This window comes from Electrophorus electricus, chromosome 3 (assembly GCF_041902795.1).
Source record: "Electrophorus electricus isolate QZ-2024a chromosome 3, ASM4190279v1, whole genome shotgun sequence".
Classification (NCBI taxonomy): Eukaryota; Metazoa; Chordata; class Actinopteri; order Gymnotiformes; family Gymnotidae; genus Electrophorus; species Electrophorus electricus.
The window spans coordinates 8599654-8618662 of NC_137499.1; the positions used below are offsets into that span (position 1 = coordinate 8599654).

Genomic DNA, 19009 nt, shown 5'->3' on the forward strand with positions numbered 1-19009 from the left:
TTTATTTTTATTTTCTCTGGGCAAATTCGTCCGACAAGACACACTAATATAGGCCTAATGTACTGTTCATGGCAAGCAGTAGGACGGCTGTCAATGAACAACAAACACCGTGTCAGCCTAGCGGTAGCCATGAAGATTCAAGGGTGTACTGAGCCATTTTTAAACTGGGAGAATTAAAATTTTGGTAACACGTTTTTAAATCTGAACCTTCTGACAAGACACACTACTCTATATGCTGGTTTTCAGTTATTCTAAGGTTGGGGTTGTCTTTATGGACACAAATGAACTTATCCTAAAAAATTCATTGATACACTGTCACATGCCACTTACCATTTGAAAGTCATGCATTTGATTTTATATCTAGTCATTTTTTAACATCCAATTACCATAACCAATATATGCGGAACTGCCTGTTGACTGCAGAGAGTAAGACAGCTTTCAATGAGTAATTACCATTTTGTGAGCCTAGTGAAAACCAGCAGCAGTAAGCTACGTTCTGAAACATTTGCTGAGTTGGAGAATTAAAGCTATAGCAACTTTTTCTGAAAAGTGAAGGTTCTGACATGAAATACTGTGCTCTGTCCTGTCCTGATTTCTTCTATTACAGCTTTTTTTGCTTAGTGTTGTCTCTATAGCTTTCTGGGGAAAATCCATAAAAATAGAGAATGCACTGTTTAATATTCTGTTTTATTCTTGACTGACAATATGTCATGGTGCCACTTGTGTGTCATTATATCTTTATTTCTTTCATGTAAAAGCCCTTTTAATTGCTCCAGCAGATATTAATGTTATGTTGGGTTTGTAGCACTTTCACTTGTGCACTAGTTTTGTGTTTTCCTTTCTTTTCATTAAAATCCTTCATTTAAAACCTGTCCTTGCTCCTATTTCGCATGTTCTTTGCCTGTGATACAAAAAGGATCAAAGTAAGAAAGTCAGTCTTAAATACACATCACAAAATGTTTAGTTTCATATTAAATACTTTATTTAAAATAAATCATAGAATAGTAGTTTTCTTTTGACAGTGCAAATGCTCAAAACTACAACAGAACACATACTCAGTAGTTTCTTTATTATGTACATATGGTTGCCATAGCTACGATGAGTTTCCTACATCTTGTAATAGCCTGGGATACAGGGTTATGAATAGTGACGGTAATTCTAAGCTGAGAGTTTCGCCCGGTGTGGTCACACAAGCAGATGAAGATGTTAAGTCTTTAAATAAGCAGCTTGTTCACACAGGATACTTCCTTTTAAGCACATCGTTATAAGTGATGGTTTTGTTTTAGTTGTATCATACCGGCAGCATAAATTCCAGCTCTGTGTTACTTCTGCAGATACCCAGTTAGCAAACCCAAATCAGTGTATGGTGCCAGAACACTGAGTGACATCAGCAGCTTTGTAACGCTGCCAAGTGCATCAGTGGAAAATGACTAGTTTACATTCAGTGTCAGTGACTAGTGTCTCTTGCTCACTCTCGTTCTCACATTTTCTTTCTTACTCTCTCTCTCTCTCTCACAGTCTCTGTTGTGTATCGCAACCCAGGAACTCCACCCGCAGGGCGATGTCGTTAACCCAGCCTTTAGGGTGGATTCGAATGAATCGGGTGAACAGTGGTGGCTCGAACAAATTCAGTTTCTCCTCGTTGTAATCGCTGTTACCTTCAAATACCTGTGGATCAACATAAACATGTGTAAGGCCTAGTAGGTAATGCCATTAATGTTATGAGTGAGCACAACTCACTTAGTAGCTGATGATTAAGGGCCTTGCTCAGGGACCCAACAGTGGCAACTAGGTACTAGTGGGGCTTGAACCAGCAACCTTCTGATTACTAGTCAAGTACCTTAACCATTTTTTAATATTTTTTAATGTAACTTTGACGTACCCACTCGATATGAGTCATTAACTGTAATAAATGTGTGACTAGTGACCTCATATCTCTCTCGCTTTCTCTCTCACACACACACACACACACAAAAACAAACACACCCACCTTCTCTAGCTGTGTTCCTTGCTCAGTGACAGCAGACCAGATGTTTCCATCATGACTAATGGAGATGGTAAACTCAGTGACCATCATGTGTGTGAGGACAGATCGAGCTCCCTGCATCAAAATACCAGTGATTCTCTTCACTACCTCAAAGTCCACCTGCAGCCATTCGTGTGGGTTATTACTCTGACAGAGAGAGGAATGGAAATAGAGGTTAAACCCTTGCAATAAATCTACATCTATTTATCTGTCGCATGCATTTTTAATCAATTTAATAGAAGACATTGAATCTAGAAATCATCTGTAATACTGATTCAACATACATTTAGTTGTCTATATATCTGGATCTCTTTGCACCTCTTTTGACCTCTGGTTTTAAACTCATCTGAGAGTTTTCTGCTCCACAAAACAGAGCCTAACAAGGAATCAATATTGACACTTTCACCCACACCCACATTACCCACATTCTGCCGCAACATGCAGCAAATTTGCCAAACTCTCTGAACTGCTGGCGAGGGGAAGCAGAGAGTCATAACTCACATGCGGCTCAGAGAGCGAGACAATGGCCTGAATGTCTTTTCCCCAGCAGACAGATCGCTGGAGGAAATGCCCACAATGGTGTTTAAACTGAGCACCTGCCAGCCAAGCTTGATATCCTTAGCTCTCTCCGAAGGGAAGAACAGCAACATTTATTCAGTAGCAGGGCTGCTACCATGCCCAAACTTTCCTTACAAGCTCAGACAATTCTTATATATTTGTAAATATGTGTATCATTTAGTACTGTTTCAGAACTGGACCGAACTGTATAGATAACTGGACAGAAACAAGTATAGACATTTGGACAAGTGGGTGAACTGATAGATGATAGATGAATGGAAAGATGGATGGATGCTCTACATGGAGGTGGTTAAGGGGAATTAATGGATGGACAGATGCATGGACAGCAGCTGTTGTCAGTAGTTCAGAAGATAGCTTTGTGGAGATGGGGGTACCTTAGGTCTCCAGGCATTGGCACGACCCTCCTGGTTGAGTCTGGAGAGACCAGGGCTCCAAGAAAGGAACCATTTCTGGAGGAAGGAGGAGGCGCTGATCCGACTGTTTGGAATCAGCTGCCGTTGCATGCCTAGTGGCAGGAAGCAGCCTGCAACACATATACACACACGTGTGTTTGTGTGTGTGTTTGTGTGCACATGTGCATGTGTGTGGTGGGGGTGTGTGTATTTCTACTCACTGTTGAGATCACAGCCCAGGAGTTCAAACCTCAGGGTGGGTCGACCCCCATAGGTTAACGGGTAAATGCGGATGTACCGGCCGATGATTGGAGGAGAGAATAAGTTCTCCTTTATCCTGTACCCGTCCATGTTTCCATTAAATTTCTGGTTAAAGATTAATAATCAAAAATATATATGTATTGACATCAAATTTAGAACCTCTGCATGCAATTAGATATCAATACATGTTACTTTGTACAACACTCTACTAAATAATTCAGGCAATCAGTGTAAAAGTAAAATATTACAAGGTGTTGGGTCTAGCTATTGGGCCTCAGTGCTATGGTGTAAGGTGAAGGGTGTGAACTGAGTTTGGCCACTAACATAAGCAGACCCGCTGCTGTTCCCTCTATAGGTCCTCCAGGTTTCCTGGTCCAGGCTGTAGCTGATTGTGAAGATCACTGTGAATGCTTCATTCAGACCCCAGGTCTTGGCTCCCTGAGTGTGAATCCCATGCACCAACATGGGCTGCAGCAAATCCACCTAAAACACACACAAACACACACACACCAGGCATGATAGACAACAACACTAAAGCAAGGTTTCCAGGTAGAAAAACTGCCCAAATGACTCATAATCCAAAAATGTGTCAGCATGCAGAGAACGTGTGGAACATCTGGTAATCTAGCACCTCCACCTTCTTTGTTCATCAGGCTCTCTTGCTTTGGGACTCCAGGTACACGCACATGTTTAAGAGTAGTTCTTCACACAACTGTAGCTTACATTTATCTTACTTCTATCTGCAGCAAATAGTTGCCAGTTGGATTTGATTAATTGTTTATGGACTGCAAATTCATAAGAAAAAAATCAAACAAGAAAATGCCTGAAAAAAAAAAAAACTATCACAATGGCTAATCTTTGGAGTAAACGTCTCACAGTTCTGAACTAACTACTCTTTATAGTGTATTGAACTGACTACTCTTACCGTGTAAATCTTGGTGCTTTCACACTGAGTTTATTTTGGCAATATCACACAGCTATGTGCTTTGAGCAAATAATAACAACTTTAACCACAGTTACAGATAAAAAAATATGGTCCATTAGGTGTCTTAGGAATGTTCCATTAATGCTTGCTGTGTTTTCAAGTGAGCATGCTGTTATACCTGGATCCAGGAGCTCTGTCCATTGCCAATCCAAGCATTTATAGATCCGGATAAGTGAAGTCTGGCTAACCTTGCCTCCCAGTTACCTGATGGAGAAATGTGCTTTGAAACATCAAACTTAATATATGAATATAACCTTGATAGATGTAACCTTAGCAATAATCTTGATAAGAACCTTGATAATAATCAATGGATGCTTTCACATGTTACCTTATGTATGTATACATAGCATTATGTATAGATAGCATTATATTTGTATTTACATCATATTAATTTTACCATAATGATCTGATTCAGTGATCTGGTCATCAGTTATCCACCCTGACTGCATTCCCAATGGCTGGACACATCCTGCAAGACAGAAGCAATCAAAATATAACCAGACAAAAATTGTGACATGCCTCTTTCTCTGGAATATTCTCAGTTATTCCTAACTGACCAACGTACTGGCTGTAACATTGGTATTGGATGTAACATTGGTTTTTGAGAGCCTCTTGCCAACACCAAATTTCACTGTATACCTGTATGAGGACAGTACAGACCCCAGTACAAACACCAGAGTTTCAGCAGGGCGTCTCTTACGTGGGTTGTAAACAAGCAGTTTGGCCCTCATTCCAGACAGCTGGTGCTCTCCAACAGTGCATTCCACCAGCCAGGTGCCAACTGTAGCAGGCCTCATCTCCACAGTCCCAAACACACCTGCAGTGGGCGAACAAGCCGGTCTTAGAAACATCCGCCACTACCAGTGAATCTGAGAAAGGGCGGACTGTTACAAATCAATACTATGAGATATACTATGAGAAGAAAACAAAATGTGCAACTTTGCATTCTTACATATCTTGAAAAATTTTCTAGTTAAAAAAAGGTCTCTAAATGAGATATGTAAATGAATGCTTTGAGGTATATAAATAAGATGTGTAAATGAATGATGTGAGGTATGTAAATTAAGTATGTAAATGACTGTTTTGGGGTATGTAAATGAACGCTTTTAGGTATGTAAATTGTATATGTAAATTATGTATGTAAATTAATGCTTTGAGAAATGTAAATGAGGTATGTAAATGAAGGCATTGAGGTATGTAAATGAATGCTCTTTAATTGTGAGGAAAGATTGTAACTCTCCAGCATTAGATTCATTGAACACAACCACATTTACACAAATGGACACAACCAGATTCTACCACACTGTAGTATCTAGATATACTGAGTGCAGTGAGGCCTGGTAGGGGTAAATGTTCACTCTGTTAATGAGTGAAGAGAGTAAGACTGTCTAGGTGCACTACTGATGAAGGCTTTAAATGTTCTCTGGGTATGTTAATCACTAAAAGGGACTTGAAAACACATTTACCTCACATCCTTAAATTCCATTTTGCCTACTAATTGAAGCTAATGTTAATTCTTATAGTATTTCTATGTCCAGTGGTCAGAGTTGATTTAGGCTGAAATGTGTGGTCTGAGAGACATGTTGGTTTACCTGGATAAAGGTTGAAAATCCCCATTCGGTGGTCCTGGTGTTTCCCAACACTGAATGGTATTCCGTGGAAGTGCACAGCATGAAATTCTCCTCTGCCCCCCACGTTCAGCAGATGCCATCTAGAGGTGCGGTGCTGTGCCACCACCAGGCCAGGCAATGTCTCCGCAACATACCCGTTTATTGCTACGCAGAGACAGTGATGGAACATGGAGCGGTGAAAGAGTTGGATGATAGCAGTAAGGGATAGTGTATGCCGAGCACTGTATGCCGAGCTCAAGAGTTAGCAAACGTTTTTGCCAGATAGAGTAAGACTTTTTGCAAGTAAGACAGAAGATATGTTGATTTGACTTAGCTTCCTTATACTACAGTACTGAAGACTCACACTCTGGGTTACCTGGTCATCCATAGTTAAAACAAAGTGGTTTGTATATATTTTCTATTGTGCATCTTTCCTGAGTGGGCTGGTTTTGACCAAACAGTAGATGTTATGTGCATGGCTTTAATATATTTTTACTCTGTAAATACACTGTATATAGACTGTATATATTTATCCTGTGCATGCACGGTATATATACTGTATATGTGTATATATATATATATACTGTACATGCACTGTATATATATATATACACTTTATATATACTTATAATGCAAATGCACTGTATATATACTGTATGCTCCTGTTTATGCAAACATTTATGAATACAACAAAACTAATATATGCATTTATAAATATTTATCAATTGATTCATGGAAGAGTCCACTCGAAATAAGGCACAATCACATGGATAGCAAGATAATCAGTCAGTTAACTTCTGAGCGCATAGAGCTGATCAGAAAATGATTAGCAGCATACAGACTTAGATAGTTAGAGCCTGGTGTGGTCACCCTGTGTATGTACATTCATTGTCTACAATTTCTGTGTAGATTATTTTACTTATGTACTGCATCCAACATAGAAAGATATAATACTAGGCTAATAATATACTGGATTGTGCTGTTAGTAGTAGAATTAGTATTACTTTTTCAATATTGTACTGTACCAGCAAATCTATTGCTGTTGTCGAACCAGGGATCGTCTGTGTTGGCCTGGCAAGGTGGGGTACAGAACTTCCTGATGTTATAATCGAGGTACCAGCTCTTCTGCTCATCAAAGATTGTGAAGAGGAGGAAGACGTCCTGCACTCCAGGCTGCAGCAGCAAGCGGGGCACCAGTGTCCCAGGGCGACAGATCAGCAAAGGTCCAATCAGACCAGAGTTTATGTCCTTCTCCTGGGCGAGAGAGTGACACATATAATTACATGCCCACATGTCCACTTACATACAAAAATACATACAGAACATTTGCACCTGATAGGCACATTTCCATGCTTTCACCTACGGTCCTCTTGACAGTGATTCACCTTGGTGTCATGAACTCACATGTGAGTTCCTTCAACTCAAATGTGTCTTCTGTTTCATACTATGTCAGGTTATTTGAATTGCTTCAAATGTAATGATTGGGAGTGGCAAATGAGAGCCATTTTTACCATGTTTATAATGGAGCAGTAATCCACATCTTACCATGGTTACAGTGGAGTAGTAAATCTCATCTTCCCATGTTTACGGTGGAGTAGTAAGTCTCATCTTACCACGTTTACACTGGAGTTGTAAGCCCCATCTTACCATGTTTACAGTTGAGTAGTAAGCCCCAGCTTTGCAGTCAAAGTCTTTGGATGATGGTCCTTGTCGTTTACTGATTCTCCAGTTGTACACTCTCTCCTGTCCAGGAGGGACTGGGTCCCCAGAGACCGCCCCATGTTGTAGCTCCTCCCCCAGGCCCACCCCTTGGCCAGGGCTCCCCATTGTCTTATCATATACTCCATGCAAGTGCAGTGAATATGGCCGGGAGGCAAGATTCCTAAAAACCACCTGCCAGACAGCAAATGGGAGTCGTCAGGCACATAGCAGCCACCGAAGGTCACTTTACAGTGCTGAAAGTATTCTCAAACCACTTAAAACGATCCATTACAGCCCCAACTAAGACTAAGATGTGATCATTAATTTGAAGCAATCAGATTCATTCAGTGTAACTGTAAACCAATCAACAGGGATTGGCATATACAATATTACCTTAGTTAACAATTTCTCAGATAGACTTTACATGTGCTATCACATTAAAGGTGTGGTGGCCCTCAGGAATTTGAGCATCCTGTCTGGCCGGAAGCAAATAAAAAAAAACATGATTAGGACTTGACTTACAGTAAGAACATCATTAACCTCAGCCTTCAGCACAGGGCCCATGATTCCGAGGTGCTCATCCAGTTCACCACGTTTCACTGGATTCTGGAATTCTTTGTCATGGTATGCCCGGAACACTACTTTCCTGTAGGATTGGAAGTATTTCCGCATTCCTCTCCTCATCTCCCTATGGGGTATAAAATGCAAATCAGTCTAATTTTAGTCAATTCCATTTAATATTATGGATTGATAGGCTATCAATTTGCTTTCATATTTACTTCCACATTCATTTTTAAAAATGTAGTGTTTGGCCAGTAGTCAATGAGTTTTGTCCCCACCTCAGACTTATGAGTTGCTGTGATTTTTTTATCCCATAATCCCACATGATTTCCTCTGCTGCGATGTAATAACTACGGAATTTAGATTCAGTAGACCGGATACTGATACCATTGCTTCCAAAATTGAAACTTGGTGTGGATTTGTTCCCTTCATTTTCATAATCATCGTATTCCATGGACCAAGACTTCTCGGGGTATGTCTGGTTATCTGAAGAATTGGTTAGCAAATGATGAGATTCCACAGGGGGCTCCTGCCATTGTGGGTCTTTCTTTGCATATTTGCGAGGATACAGGCCTTCCACCAGGTTGTCCATCTTAGCTGAGTCTTTTAGATCATCATTGTGCTTCAGAACATCATTTGAATCTACAAGTTCAGCTACATCTTTTCTGACACTCCATGTCTCTCTCCGACTCCTCTCAGTCAAATTAGGTTTGGATTTCGGTGCAGCCTTAGAGTCATTACTGTCATGCGGATGTTTACTGATGTCAGAGGTCATATTCCACCCTGAACTCTGAATGTATTTCTTGAACAGGTCAGTAGATAAATTACTCCCTAGACTTGAGCCTTCAGTTTCTTCTTCATCTGGGTATCTTGCTGTTTCTTCAGTTTGGGTCATTATCGCTATGAGATTTTGGTCTTCCTCCACCATGACTGCAGCAGTTGTTTCAGTCTTGTTTGACCATTCAATGTCTGACCTATGGGAAATAGGGAGAGGTTGACCAGTCTGTGTTTCTGGAATATTCTCTATAGATGAGAATCTCTTCTGCCGTTCAGAGGAGCTTTTGCTTTTCTCCTTGTCCAGTTGATCCAGAATATCCTGCGGAATTCCGCCCTGTGAGAGAACATCAAGATACTCTGCTTCCTCTACTGGAACATATTTTATCTCACACACAAGTGTGCTCTTTCTCCTCTCATTCTCCAGTGAGTTCTGGGTCATGTTCCTATGGCCACTCAGCAGGTCTGTTTGGGTTCTGTTTCTTGCTGGTTTCTTACACACCCGAATGGCCATGGTTCGATTCCTTTGTCTGACACCCCTTGGGACAGGGAAGTTCTGTTCAATGTAGTCCTCAAAATCATCTTCATATTCTTCACTGTCCACCAAGGGGAGCACTCTCTCGCAATTAAACACGGAGTAACGTGCACTCATACCTTGCTTTTTCATGGCTGGGTCAAATGCGCTAATCTCCCATTCACCTAGGGGAAGCATTTTTAAATTTATGAGAATTAAAATAATTTGTGGTTGGATTTATCATTAGAAACAGTACAAGATGTTTGTTCCAGATTAATCAACACATAAACAATGATGAATACAAAATCTTCAACTACTGAGGGATGAGTGTCCTTTTCAACATTCTCTATAATAGTTAAAAGCTTCTTAATGGTACAATAATTTTGAGAAACTGGGGTCAGTCTATCATGTACTGCCCTCAGAGTCTGATCTGATTTATTAATTAATTTGTTTCATTCTAAACACTAACATGGCTTACAGCAAATAAAAAGTAGCAACAATCAATTGGCATTTCCATATTCGTAATTAGCATGAATCCAGCTGATGATTACTAGCCCTCTTTGGCTGCACTGTTTCTACAACGGTGAGGTCACAACCACAAAATGTTTACCCTCAGTCTCCATCTCAATGGTAACAGTGTCTCCAGTCATTGGGAAGAGAGTGAGAACAGTGTCATAGGCTCTGTCCCTCTCGAACAGGTTGCCCTTGAAGTACACTGACAGAAAGTCGTTCTGCATGCCAGCACTGGCCACGTGCCAGAGTGTGACATCACCAAGACATATTTTAAACTGCAGACTGTTGTGCATGAAACCATTCACACCTGCAGCAAAGGAGAGAGGGGGATGGAGGTTAATTCTTTTTTTTTATTATTAGGAAGAAAAGGTTCCTTTTGGAAGATGTTAGCGGATGTGTTTTATGCAGCCATGCTTACATCACTTGTCTGCACAACACATTTACCATAATTCATTAGGCTAAGTGTCACGTCCATGCGACAAAGGAGCTCCATACTCTGAGCAAACGGATAAACAGTACTTACTGTACATGACATTCGAGTTGTAATAAGTGAGATCATTGTAATTTTCACTGTGCTTCTGGACATTCTCTTCACTGTACCAGCTTTTGTTTTCATCAAACACTGAGAATATGAGGTGTCTTTCTCTATCTGAAGTTACCTGAAAATGAAACAAGCCTACTATCAATGCTTCCATCTATCCATCCATCCACCTATCCATCCATCCATCCATCCATCCATCCATCCATCCATCTACCTATTACCAAATCTATCAATATGTTAATTCATCAAAACCTTACCATTTACTCTACTAACGTTTATTTTGGCATCATCAAACATATAGATAAGGATGATGGTGTTAAGCAAGTATATTTTGAATGAAAGTCTAAAAAATGAAAACTAATGGTACAGTAGACTGTGTTGTATATCTACTATAATGCGATACTCTAGTTGAAGCAGTAATGCATATGTCTCACCACTTTCCCTCGCAGGTCTAAACTCTGAGATTTGCAGATGATCAGGGGTCCCACCAGCCCAGATGCCATGTCCCGCTCCGGATCCACTGTGCTGTGGTACAGGCGGGTCAGACAGCGTGGGTCGGCTTCGGTCGGGGCGTCCTCCGCAGTCAGTTTCCACAGGTACATCATGATCTCACCTGGAGGCACAGCCAGAGACCGCAGATCCACCTGCTTCTCTTCACGCCACACACAGATACACACACAGGTTATTCCCAGAGGCAAAGGAATCATGCTGCATGCATCTACTGTTTATCCAACCTGGATATTCCAGTTTGGTTTATAAGTTTAAATTGGAGTAAATTATCATGGAATATCCACTATCTATATTTATGTATGGAATAAATATATATGGAAAATCTATACCTTCTGCACAGAAACCACTTTCATGGTTCTATCATTTTTGTTAGATTATGTCCTTCTCTCTCTGACTCTGTAACTGAGATTCTAATTCACGTTTTAATTACGTCCAGACTGGACTACAGCAATGTAGAAAGCATAGGTTCTCTAAGATAGTCATTCACGCAGGAGCTAATGATATATGCCTTCGCCAGTCAGAGATTACTAAAAATATTATTGCAGAGGTGTCAATTAGCAAAGGCGATGTCCAATGCTGTAGTATGTTCTGGCCCCATCCCATTGCGGAGCAGTGACATAACCCACATCTTATATCTATCTTCGCTAAACTGCTGGATGTCCAAGTGGTGCTCACAAAACAATGTGGGGTTCATAGATAATTGGTACACATTTGAGGGCAAGCTTGGCCCTTTAGGGCAGGACGATATCCATCCTACCCGGGAGGGAGCTGCTCCCCTTTCCTGTAACATAAGCCAAAGTTTTATGACAGACTTAGTTAACCTATGACAATCCAGAGCGGAGACCAGGCAGTAGACAAAGAGCTTAACATCTAAAGCGCTCATGATAAATTAAATCCTCACAGATCACAGATTTAATGTACTTTGTCTAACAGAAACCTGGCTCAAGCCAAATAACTACATAGCTTTAAATGAAGTGTGTCCTTCTGGCTACAGCTATGTACACCGCCCTCGTCTAACTGGCCGGGGAGGCGGCATTGCAGTTATTTATACTGACACATTAGGCATAAACCAGAAAGCTGGTTATGATTTCGAGTCTTTTGAAATGATTTTTACTAACATAAATGGTGTAGCCAGTGATAAGAAGCCTCTTCCTCGTTTTGGCATCCACAGGCTACCAGGACCCAACTCAGGATTTATTGAGGAGTTTGCAGATTTCTTCTCTAATCTAGTCACTCTAATAGAAAGAGCCATTATTGTTGTGGGTGATTTCAACACTCACTTTGATTGTGCCCAGATCTCCCATATTTGTCATTTCCGACTACACTTAAACCCCACAAAACTTGTTCAAATGACAGATGACTTAGATTTAGCATTCCGCCGCACACTCAATGTTGTTACTTAAGAATTAAAAAATAGGGGCAAAAAATTAATACCTTGGTATAATGATCACATTCGCAATTTAAAACAAAACACTCAAAAAATGGTGCCACGGTAAACTTGTAGTCTTCCATCTTGCATGGAAGGAGAGCTTTCTAAATTATAAAGAGACACTTATTACCACTCAAACGTCTTATCTCTCGAAAATAACAATAAAAATAGATTTCTATTAAGTACAATTGCACATCTAACTAAGAATAAAACTGACACCAATGCTCAGATTACAACACATAGTAGTAATGAGTTCATGAATTTTTTCAGTTAAAAAATTAAGCACATTAGAGATTTACATTTAGAGTATTAATGTGACATCAGGCAGTTACTTAGAGATCAGAACAACCAAGCCAAAAATGACTCTAGAATCCTTTACACCAATCCAAGAGCCAGAACTTACATCTCTGATCTCACGTTCAAAATCTTCTACCTGCTTACTAGATTCACTCTCCACACATGTTCCACCTGATGAAATTCCACCTGAAGTTATTGATCTTAACTAAATTTACTAAACTCCTCCCTGAACATCATAGTACAGAGACGGCACTGATTAACATAATTAATGACCTGTTGTTGCCTTCTGACCGGAGTTATGTCTCTTTGCTTAGGACTCTATATTGCTTGATCCGAATGCAGCATTTGCCACCATATATCACAACATTTTAAAAGATAGACTCGAAAATGTTGTTCGGAATTAATAAACTTAAATATTTAAGTTTATAAACTTAACTGTTTATCAAAACAATTATTCAAAGAATATATTTTTAATAAACAGGTCTTCACCTTTCAGCTATTGCTGTTTGGTGTCGCCACAGAATCTCCCAATTATAATGATATTATATTATTTATTTATATAATTATATAATTATATAATTATACAATTATAATTCTATTATTGAGATGGTCCAAACCATCTCAACCCTGCCTCTCTTACTGTATCTCTAAACCATCTCAACCCTGCCTCTCTTACTGTATCTCTAAACCATCTCAACCCTGCCTCTCTTACTGTATCTCTAAACCATCTCAACCCTGCCTCTCTTACTGTATCTCTAAACCATCTCAACCCTGCCTCTCTTACTGTATCTCTAAACCATCTCAACCCTGCCTCTCTTACTGTATCTCTAAACCATCTCAACCCTGCCTCTCTTACTGTATCTCCAAACTTTCTAACCTGAACTGACCCTCTAATATATGCACTCCTAATCTTGTCCATCCTCAGCACCTAAAACTCTGCCACCTCTAGCTTTGCCTCTGGACCATACAACATAGCTGGTCTCACTACTAAACCTACTCACTATTAAAGGGCGGGGTGTAAATCTTCTAAACCTGCTCTTTCACTCTTGCTGGTACCCACTCCTCACTCCACTCGCTGCACCCTGCCTGTTCTCTTTTCTTCACCAATTCTTCCCACTCCACACTCCCTGTTACTTTTGGACCATTGTCCTCTGTATTTAAACTTCTCTGACTTCACCAGCTATACTTACCATTCCACTACCCCCTCTCACTCACACACACATATTCCACTACCCAGCTCTCATTCACACACGTATTCCACTACCTCTAAATCACATACACTCACACACACACACACACACACACACACACACACACACACACACACACACACACACACACATTCCACTACCCCTCTCTCACTCACACACACACACATGTGTTCTGTTGACCCTCTCTCAATCACACACACATATTCCATTGAATTTTGACTCTACCACTTGGTAATGTCTCTGTTTAAATGAAGAGTACTCCTAATCTTACCTTTATTTCTCTTCTTCACTGGCTGGACACTTGTGAGTCCATTTGGATAAATGTTGAATGGTTGACTGGCCATGTTTTTGAATACTATCTGCAAAAGCAAGCAATACAGCATTAAAGCACTACATCCAAATGTGTGAAGGCCACATGACTATCAAATCCTAGTGCCAAACCATCACCCTAACCCTAACCCTGGCCCTAACCCTAAGCCTAACCCTAACCCTAACCCTAACCCTGGCCCTATCCCTAACCCAACATTAAACTTAACCCTTACCCTAACTCTAACCCTGGCCCTAACTCTAAGCCTAACCCTAACTCTGGCCCTGGAAATGGAGGGTCCTAACAACTAATTCTAAAACACATTCAGCTTTTGAACTAGTGAAACCAGAGTTGTGTTCTTACCTGGATCTGGTCCTCTACCTCTCCCCTGATCTCTGGACCAATCAGCATGCTGTTCTTGCTTTTGCGCACAGTGAAGGTCTTATCCGTGTATTCCACATATGCTACTTTCTTATACACCTTCCTCAAATGCTTCCCCAAATTACCTGACCCCAGGGGCCTGGAAGAGAACAAACGACAAATCCTGATTATACACATACACACACACACACACACACACACGCAGTTAAAATACATTTCTTCTGGTCATCCAAAGTATTTTCTTCCTCTGCTTGTACAGGTTATTCAGAAGAACTTAACCCTAACTCTAACCCTGAACATAACCCTAACCCCAATCCTAATCCTAGGAATATGCAGAAGATCTTAACACTAACCCTAGGGTTACACAGAGGAGCTTAATACTAACCCTAGGGTTACTCAGAGGAGCTTAACCCTAACCCTAACTCTAACCCTAGGGTTACGCAGAGGAGCTTGAAGCAACATACACGACTGCAGACAATTTCCATAAACTCCAGCAGCTCTAGAACAACATGGATTGCAGTCCCACCCATTGCTCCCAGGGTTGTAGTCCCAGGAGATCTCCTCTGCACTGATGTAATGGACCCACACTTTGGGTCGTCCCCTCCCGCTGGACCTCAAAACCGACGCTGGCCCACCGGGCCGGAGTACAATGGTAGAAAAAAGTCCATCCATTTGGTAATCTTCATTTGTTTCTCTGCCTTCATCTTCCTCCTCAGCCCATTTTACATGTCGCTTGTCGGGCAGTTGCGCAGGTTCGGGGCAGTTGTCCACGGTGAAGACAGCACTCATACCAGCTGAGCACAAATACAGGAGGAATGTTAAAATTTAAAACTAAGCAAAGTGAGGAAACTCTTTTTACATTTCTCATGGCAAACTGAGTAAATCAGATATATATGGGACTCATGATAAGGTGATGGGGGGGGGGGGGGCTACAAAGTTGACCTCTGACCTTGCTGATGTGAATGGATCCTGCAGGAGATTAGAAACTTTCCCACAGCATATGGCTTCATCGTCGCTGTGGTGAAGGTCATGGGAGTTATATCCAAGGTTACCCGCCTGTGGTTCATGACCTTTAGGGTGTGGTCCTGGAACTGAATGGTGTGTATGTCTGGAGTGGAGCCCTGGCCAATCAAGTGCCAGGACACTTCAGGGCTTTTCTGACATATCTTCAGACCTGCATAGACAGAAGACAATGACATTTTGTGTAAAATTATCCTGGTACATGATTTGTACATGTTTGTTTATATCAGTTGACTGCTGTACTGTGTCTATATTGGGGTGTATAGGTTGATTCTAAATGGTAGGAGATACTCAGACCTGGTAGAGTGGAGTTGACGTATCCGTTGATCGTATGGAACTGAGACCTACTGGATGATTTCCTGGGTTTGTCTGATCTGTTTTCCACTCTGTACCAACTCTTGCTCTCATCGAACACAGCAAACAACAACACAAACTCTGGAACCTTCCGCTCTGCTTGCTCTGTTAGAGCACCTGACACAGATCAAAGGCCAGAAAGGTTTCAGTTAGGTGAGTCTTTGTGCCAAATGGAGAACCATAAAGATCAGTCCTATTCAAACCTAGAAGAAGCAAGCAGGATAGACTTTCAATGTTGACATGTTTCCATTTTTATATGTATGATTTATTTTGAGTTTATAGTCACTGAGTTTACATTTACAGTTACATTTATGGTATTTACATGTTATTTACATGTTATGGCCAATTTCTCATTGCTAACTAAAATAATTCATTCTTGTCCCCAAAGCAGGGGTGCTACAGAGGCCATCACTCAGGAAGCTAAAATATGTTCTGACTGCTGAAACAGAGAGCTATTATTGGGTCTGGTGGTCAGAGCATGCACTTATCACCTGGAAGACCTGGGATGAAGACCAAGTGTGTTTACTGCCTTCGAGGGGTTTAAAGGGCTTTACATCAATACAGTCACCAGAGTGAAAGTAAACTCTGACACTCATTTCACTGAGTGTTGCCATGGATGTAGTCAATGAGGTCCTGTTACAGGATTACAGGCTCAGTGAGGAGCTGTTACAGGACTACAGAGTCAATGAGGACCTGTTACAGGATTACAGACTCAGTGAGGACCTGTTACAGGATTACAGACTCAATGAGGACCTGTTACAGGATTACAGACTCAATGAGGAGCTGTTACAGGATTACAGACTCAATGAGCACCTGTTACAGGATTACAGACTCAATGAGGAGCTGTTACAGGATTAGGTTTTCTTTGAAAAGCAGATTCCCTCAGACCTGGTTTGCAGATCAGGAAAGCGCCGATGAGTCCAGAGTTGAAGTCTCGCACAATATCCACCTGTGAGGAGTACGAGTAGGTGAGACAGTCTGGGTCTGCTGTGGTTGGCCCACTGCTGGGAGGAATGTCCCAGACGTACTTATAGTAGCCACCAGGGGGCACCGCATCATCTGCCCTCTCCTGGACTGAAGTGGAGTCCTCATATCCAGCACCTGGAGGGAACAGAACAGAAGGGGTGTTTCATTCTCATATATATATATATATATATATATATATATATATATATATATATATATATTCTATGGATAATTCTGTCTATATAAAGGCTATGTCATCAGTTCATTTTTTCAAAGGGTTAAGCTTCTGCCTTTTAGGTTACACTACTTCCCATTTGGAAAGTGAGCCTATAGTTTACAGTTCCTCTGTAATTTCTTCGAATGTGATGTGTAACTGAACTCATAAGTCAAACTCGTAACAATCAACTCATAAAACAAATGGTGTAATCATAATAATCCCATAGTGCAGTGTAACAGATCTGTCATAGAAACAGCCAAGGGCCCCATAGCTTCAGTTTAATTTTTTTAGGAGAAGGGCCAGAGTTTCCAAATAATAGATTTTCATGCATATCAAACAAACAGGCTGAAGGGCCTTTTGACGAGTGCTTGAACTGAGTGTTTTGATCAGCTCAGCTGTGGTCAGTTGAAGACAGGAGGAGAAATTGTGTCAAATTCACCTTCAGATTGTTTCCAGTAGGGGACACCGATTGGGGAGATACTGAAAGGTTGCGAGGCAAAGTTCTTGAAGTGGACCACCAATCTGTCATTGACCTCTGCCCTGAGTGTAGGGCCCTGAATTCCTGCAAAACAAATAAATAGCCAAAAACAATTCAAAGATGAAACATACAGCTTTTCAAACCAGTGATTCAATCTTACCTTCTTCCTGGCCTGATTACTATTCAAATGTCTTTGCTGTTGTTCAAAGCCTCAGTCTAAAGTGAACAGTTTGCAGACAGTAGACTGCTACAGAGAAACTGAAATAAACTGTACGGATTTAAAGAATGAAACACTCCGCACTGACCAGCCCATGGGGGTTTCGTTTTCTGAACACGAAAAGTGGAGTCTATGAATTCCACGTACACTGCCTTCGTGTACCTCTGGACACCAGACGCAAATCTCCTGTCAAAGAGGGAGTGATAAAATCCTCACAGTCATTGCTAAACCCCATGCAAAAATAACAAAAAGTTAAAAACATAATATGCAAAATAACTTTGTGTCTATTAAGACATTTTAAGACATTAATTTTCCTTTAAAACATTTTGTCTAAAAGGCATGTCACAATACACTTAAAACAATATTCAAATAAGGTCAAGTCAAAATCACATCTCCTATGGTTTTGAAACTGGTGTAAAGGCTGTACACCTGTACTTCTGTGTCCTCTCTGTTTATGAAATATGTGTGGCTGTATTAGTTGTAAGTGGACCGGTACCTCTGATTAGCGGCTGGATCAGTGAGGTCTGTGTGCAGGTAGTCCCAGTTCATCTCCAGAGCAGCAACAAAGAGCTCCTGAGTCTTTGCCACCACACAGGGAACCCACAAACATTCTGCGAGAAAGAGTATGGTCAGAAGATCCTTCATCACTAGAGTCTCCCAAATGCTGACACAGCTTTAATCTGTATCCAAGCACACTTTCCTTGTGAACACTTCAGCCTGCCCTGATGCAAAGAAGTTACAGTAAGCCTAGAGGAAGCAGAGGCTTTTAAAGAAAAAGAGGAGGGGGAGGGAGGGAGAGAGAGAGAGAGAGAGAGAGAGAGAGAGAGAGAGAGAGAGAGAGAGAGAGATTATTTGATGATGGCATGTTCAGAGCTAATAAGTATTAGTGAATGAGAAGGAAGGCAGGGAGGTGTGAGAGAGCAAGTGGGAGACAGATTAGCGAGAGAGATTGGGGAGAACTTTCATTTGCAGAATAAGCATTTTCAGCCATTCTTGTTTTACAATAAAAAAGTTAAAATAATATTTTAGCACATTTATCAAAGCTAATTAAAATATAGATTAAACATGGCTGTACTGAAATAATTGTAAACTGTAAATATTGTAAATAAGAAAAGAATTGACTGTACTCATTTGAGTAAATTTCCTATTTATTCTACTTAATGGG

The 19009-nt window shown here is 40.8% G+C and overlaps 1 protein-coding gene across 2 annotated transcripts; it reads right to left on the reverse strand.

Moving 5' to 3' along the window:
* Positions 1–959: 959 nt before the first annotated feature.
* f8 (coagulation factor VIII, procoagulant component) lies at positions 960–18593 on the reverse strand. Of its 2 annotated transcripts, XM_035527170.2 has the most exons (25): positions 18341–18593; positions 17933–18030; positions 17589–17711; positions 16855–17067; positions 15910–16083; positions 15542–15766; positions 15119–15386; positions 14575–14731; positions 14176–14263; positions 10892–11109; positions 10440–10575; positions 10014–10223; positions 8394–9588; positions 8077–8242; positions 7501–7746; positions 6879–7107; positions 5836–6018; positions 4944–5060; positions 4641–4712; positions 4362–4447; positions 3583–3741; positions 3219–3363; positions 2980–3128; positions 1991–2173; positions 960–1668 (listed from the first exon to the last, which is right to left on the reverse strand). In XM_035527170.2, exons 1-25 carry the CDS (start codon positions 18487–18489, stop codon positions 1513–1515), a joined length of 5145 nt encoding a protein of 1714 aa, XP_035383063.1. In that variant the 5' UTR covers positions 18490–18593; the 3' UTR covers positions 960–1512. The 2 variants fall into 2 exon arrangements, with proteins under 2 accessions (XP_035383063.1, XP_081566259.1); XM_081710133.1 differs by lacking the exon at positions 7501–7746.
* Between the last annotated feature and the right edge of the window lie 416 nt (positions 18594–19009).

Coding starts and splice junctions, on each gene's coding strand:
- f8 (XM_035527170.2), bottom strand. CDS start 18,489: ATGAAGGATCTTCTGACCATACTCTTTCTCGCAGAATGTTTGTGGGTT. Junction 3,742..4,361: donor GACAGAGCTCCTGGATCCAG/GTATAACAGCAT, acceptor TGTGTGTTTTAG/GTGGATTTGCTGCAGCCCAT. Junction 3,364..3,582: donor ACAGCAGCGGGTCTGCTTAT/GTTAGTGGCCAA, acceptor ATCTTTAACCAG/AAATTTAATGGAAACATGGA.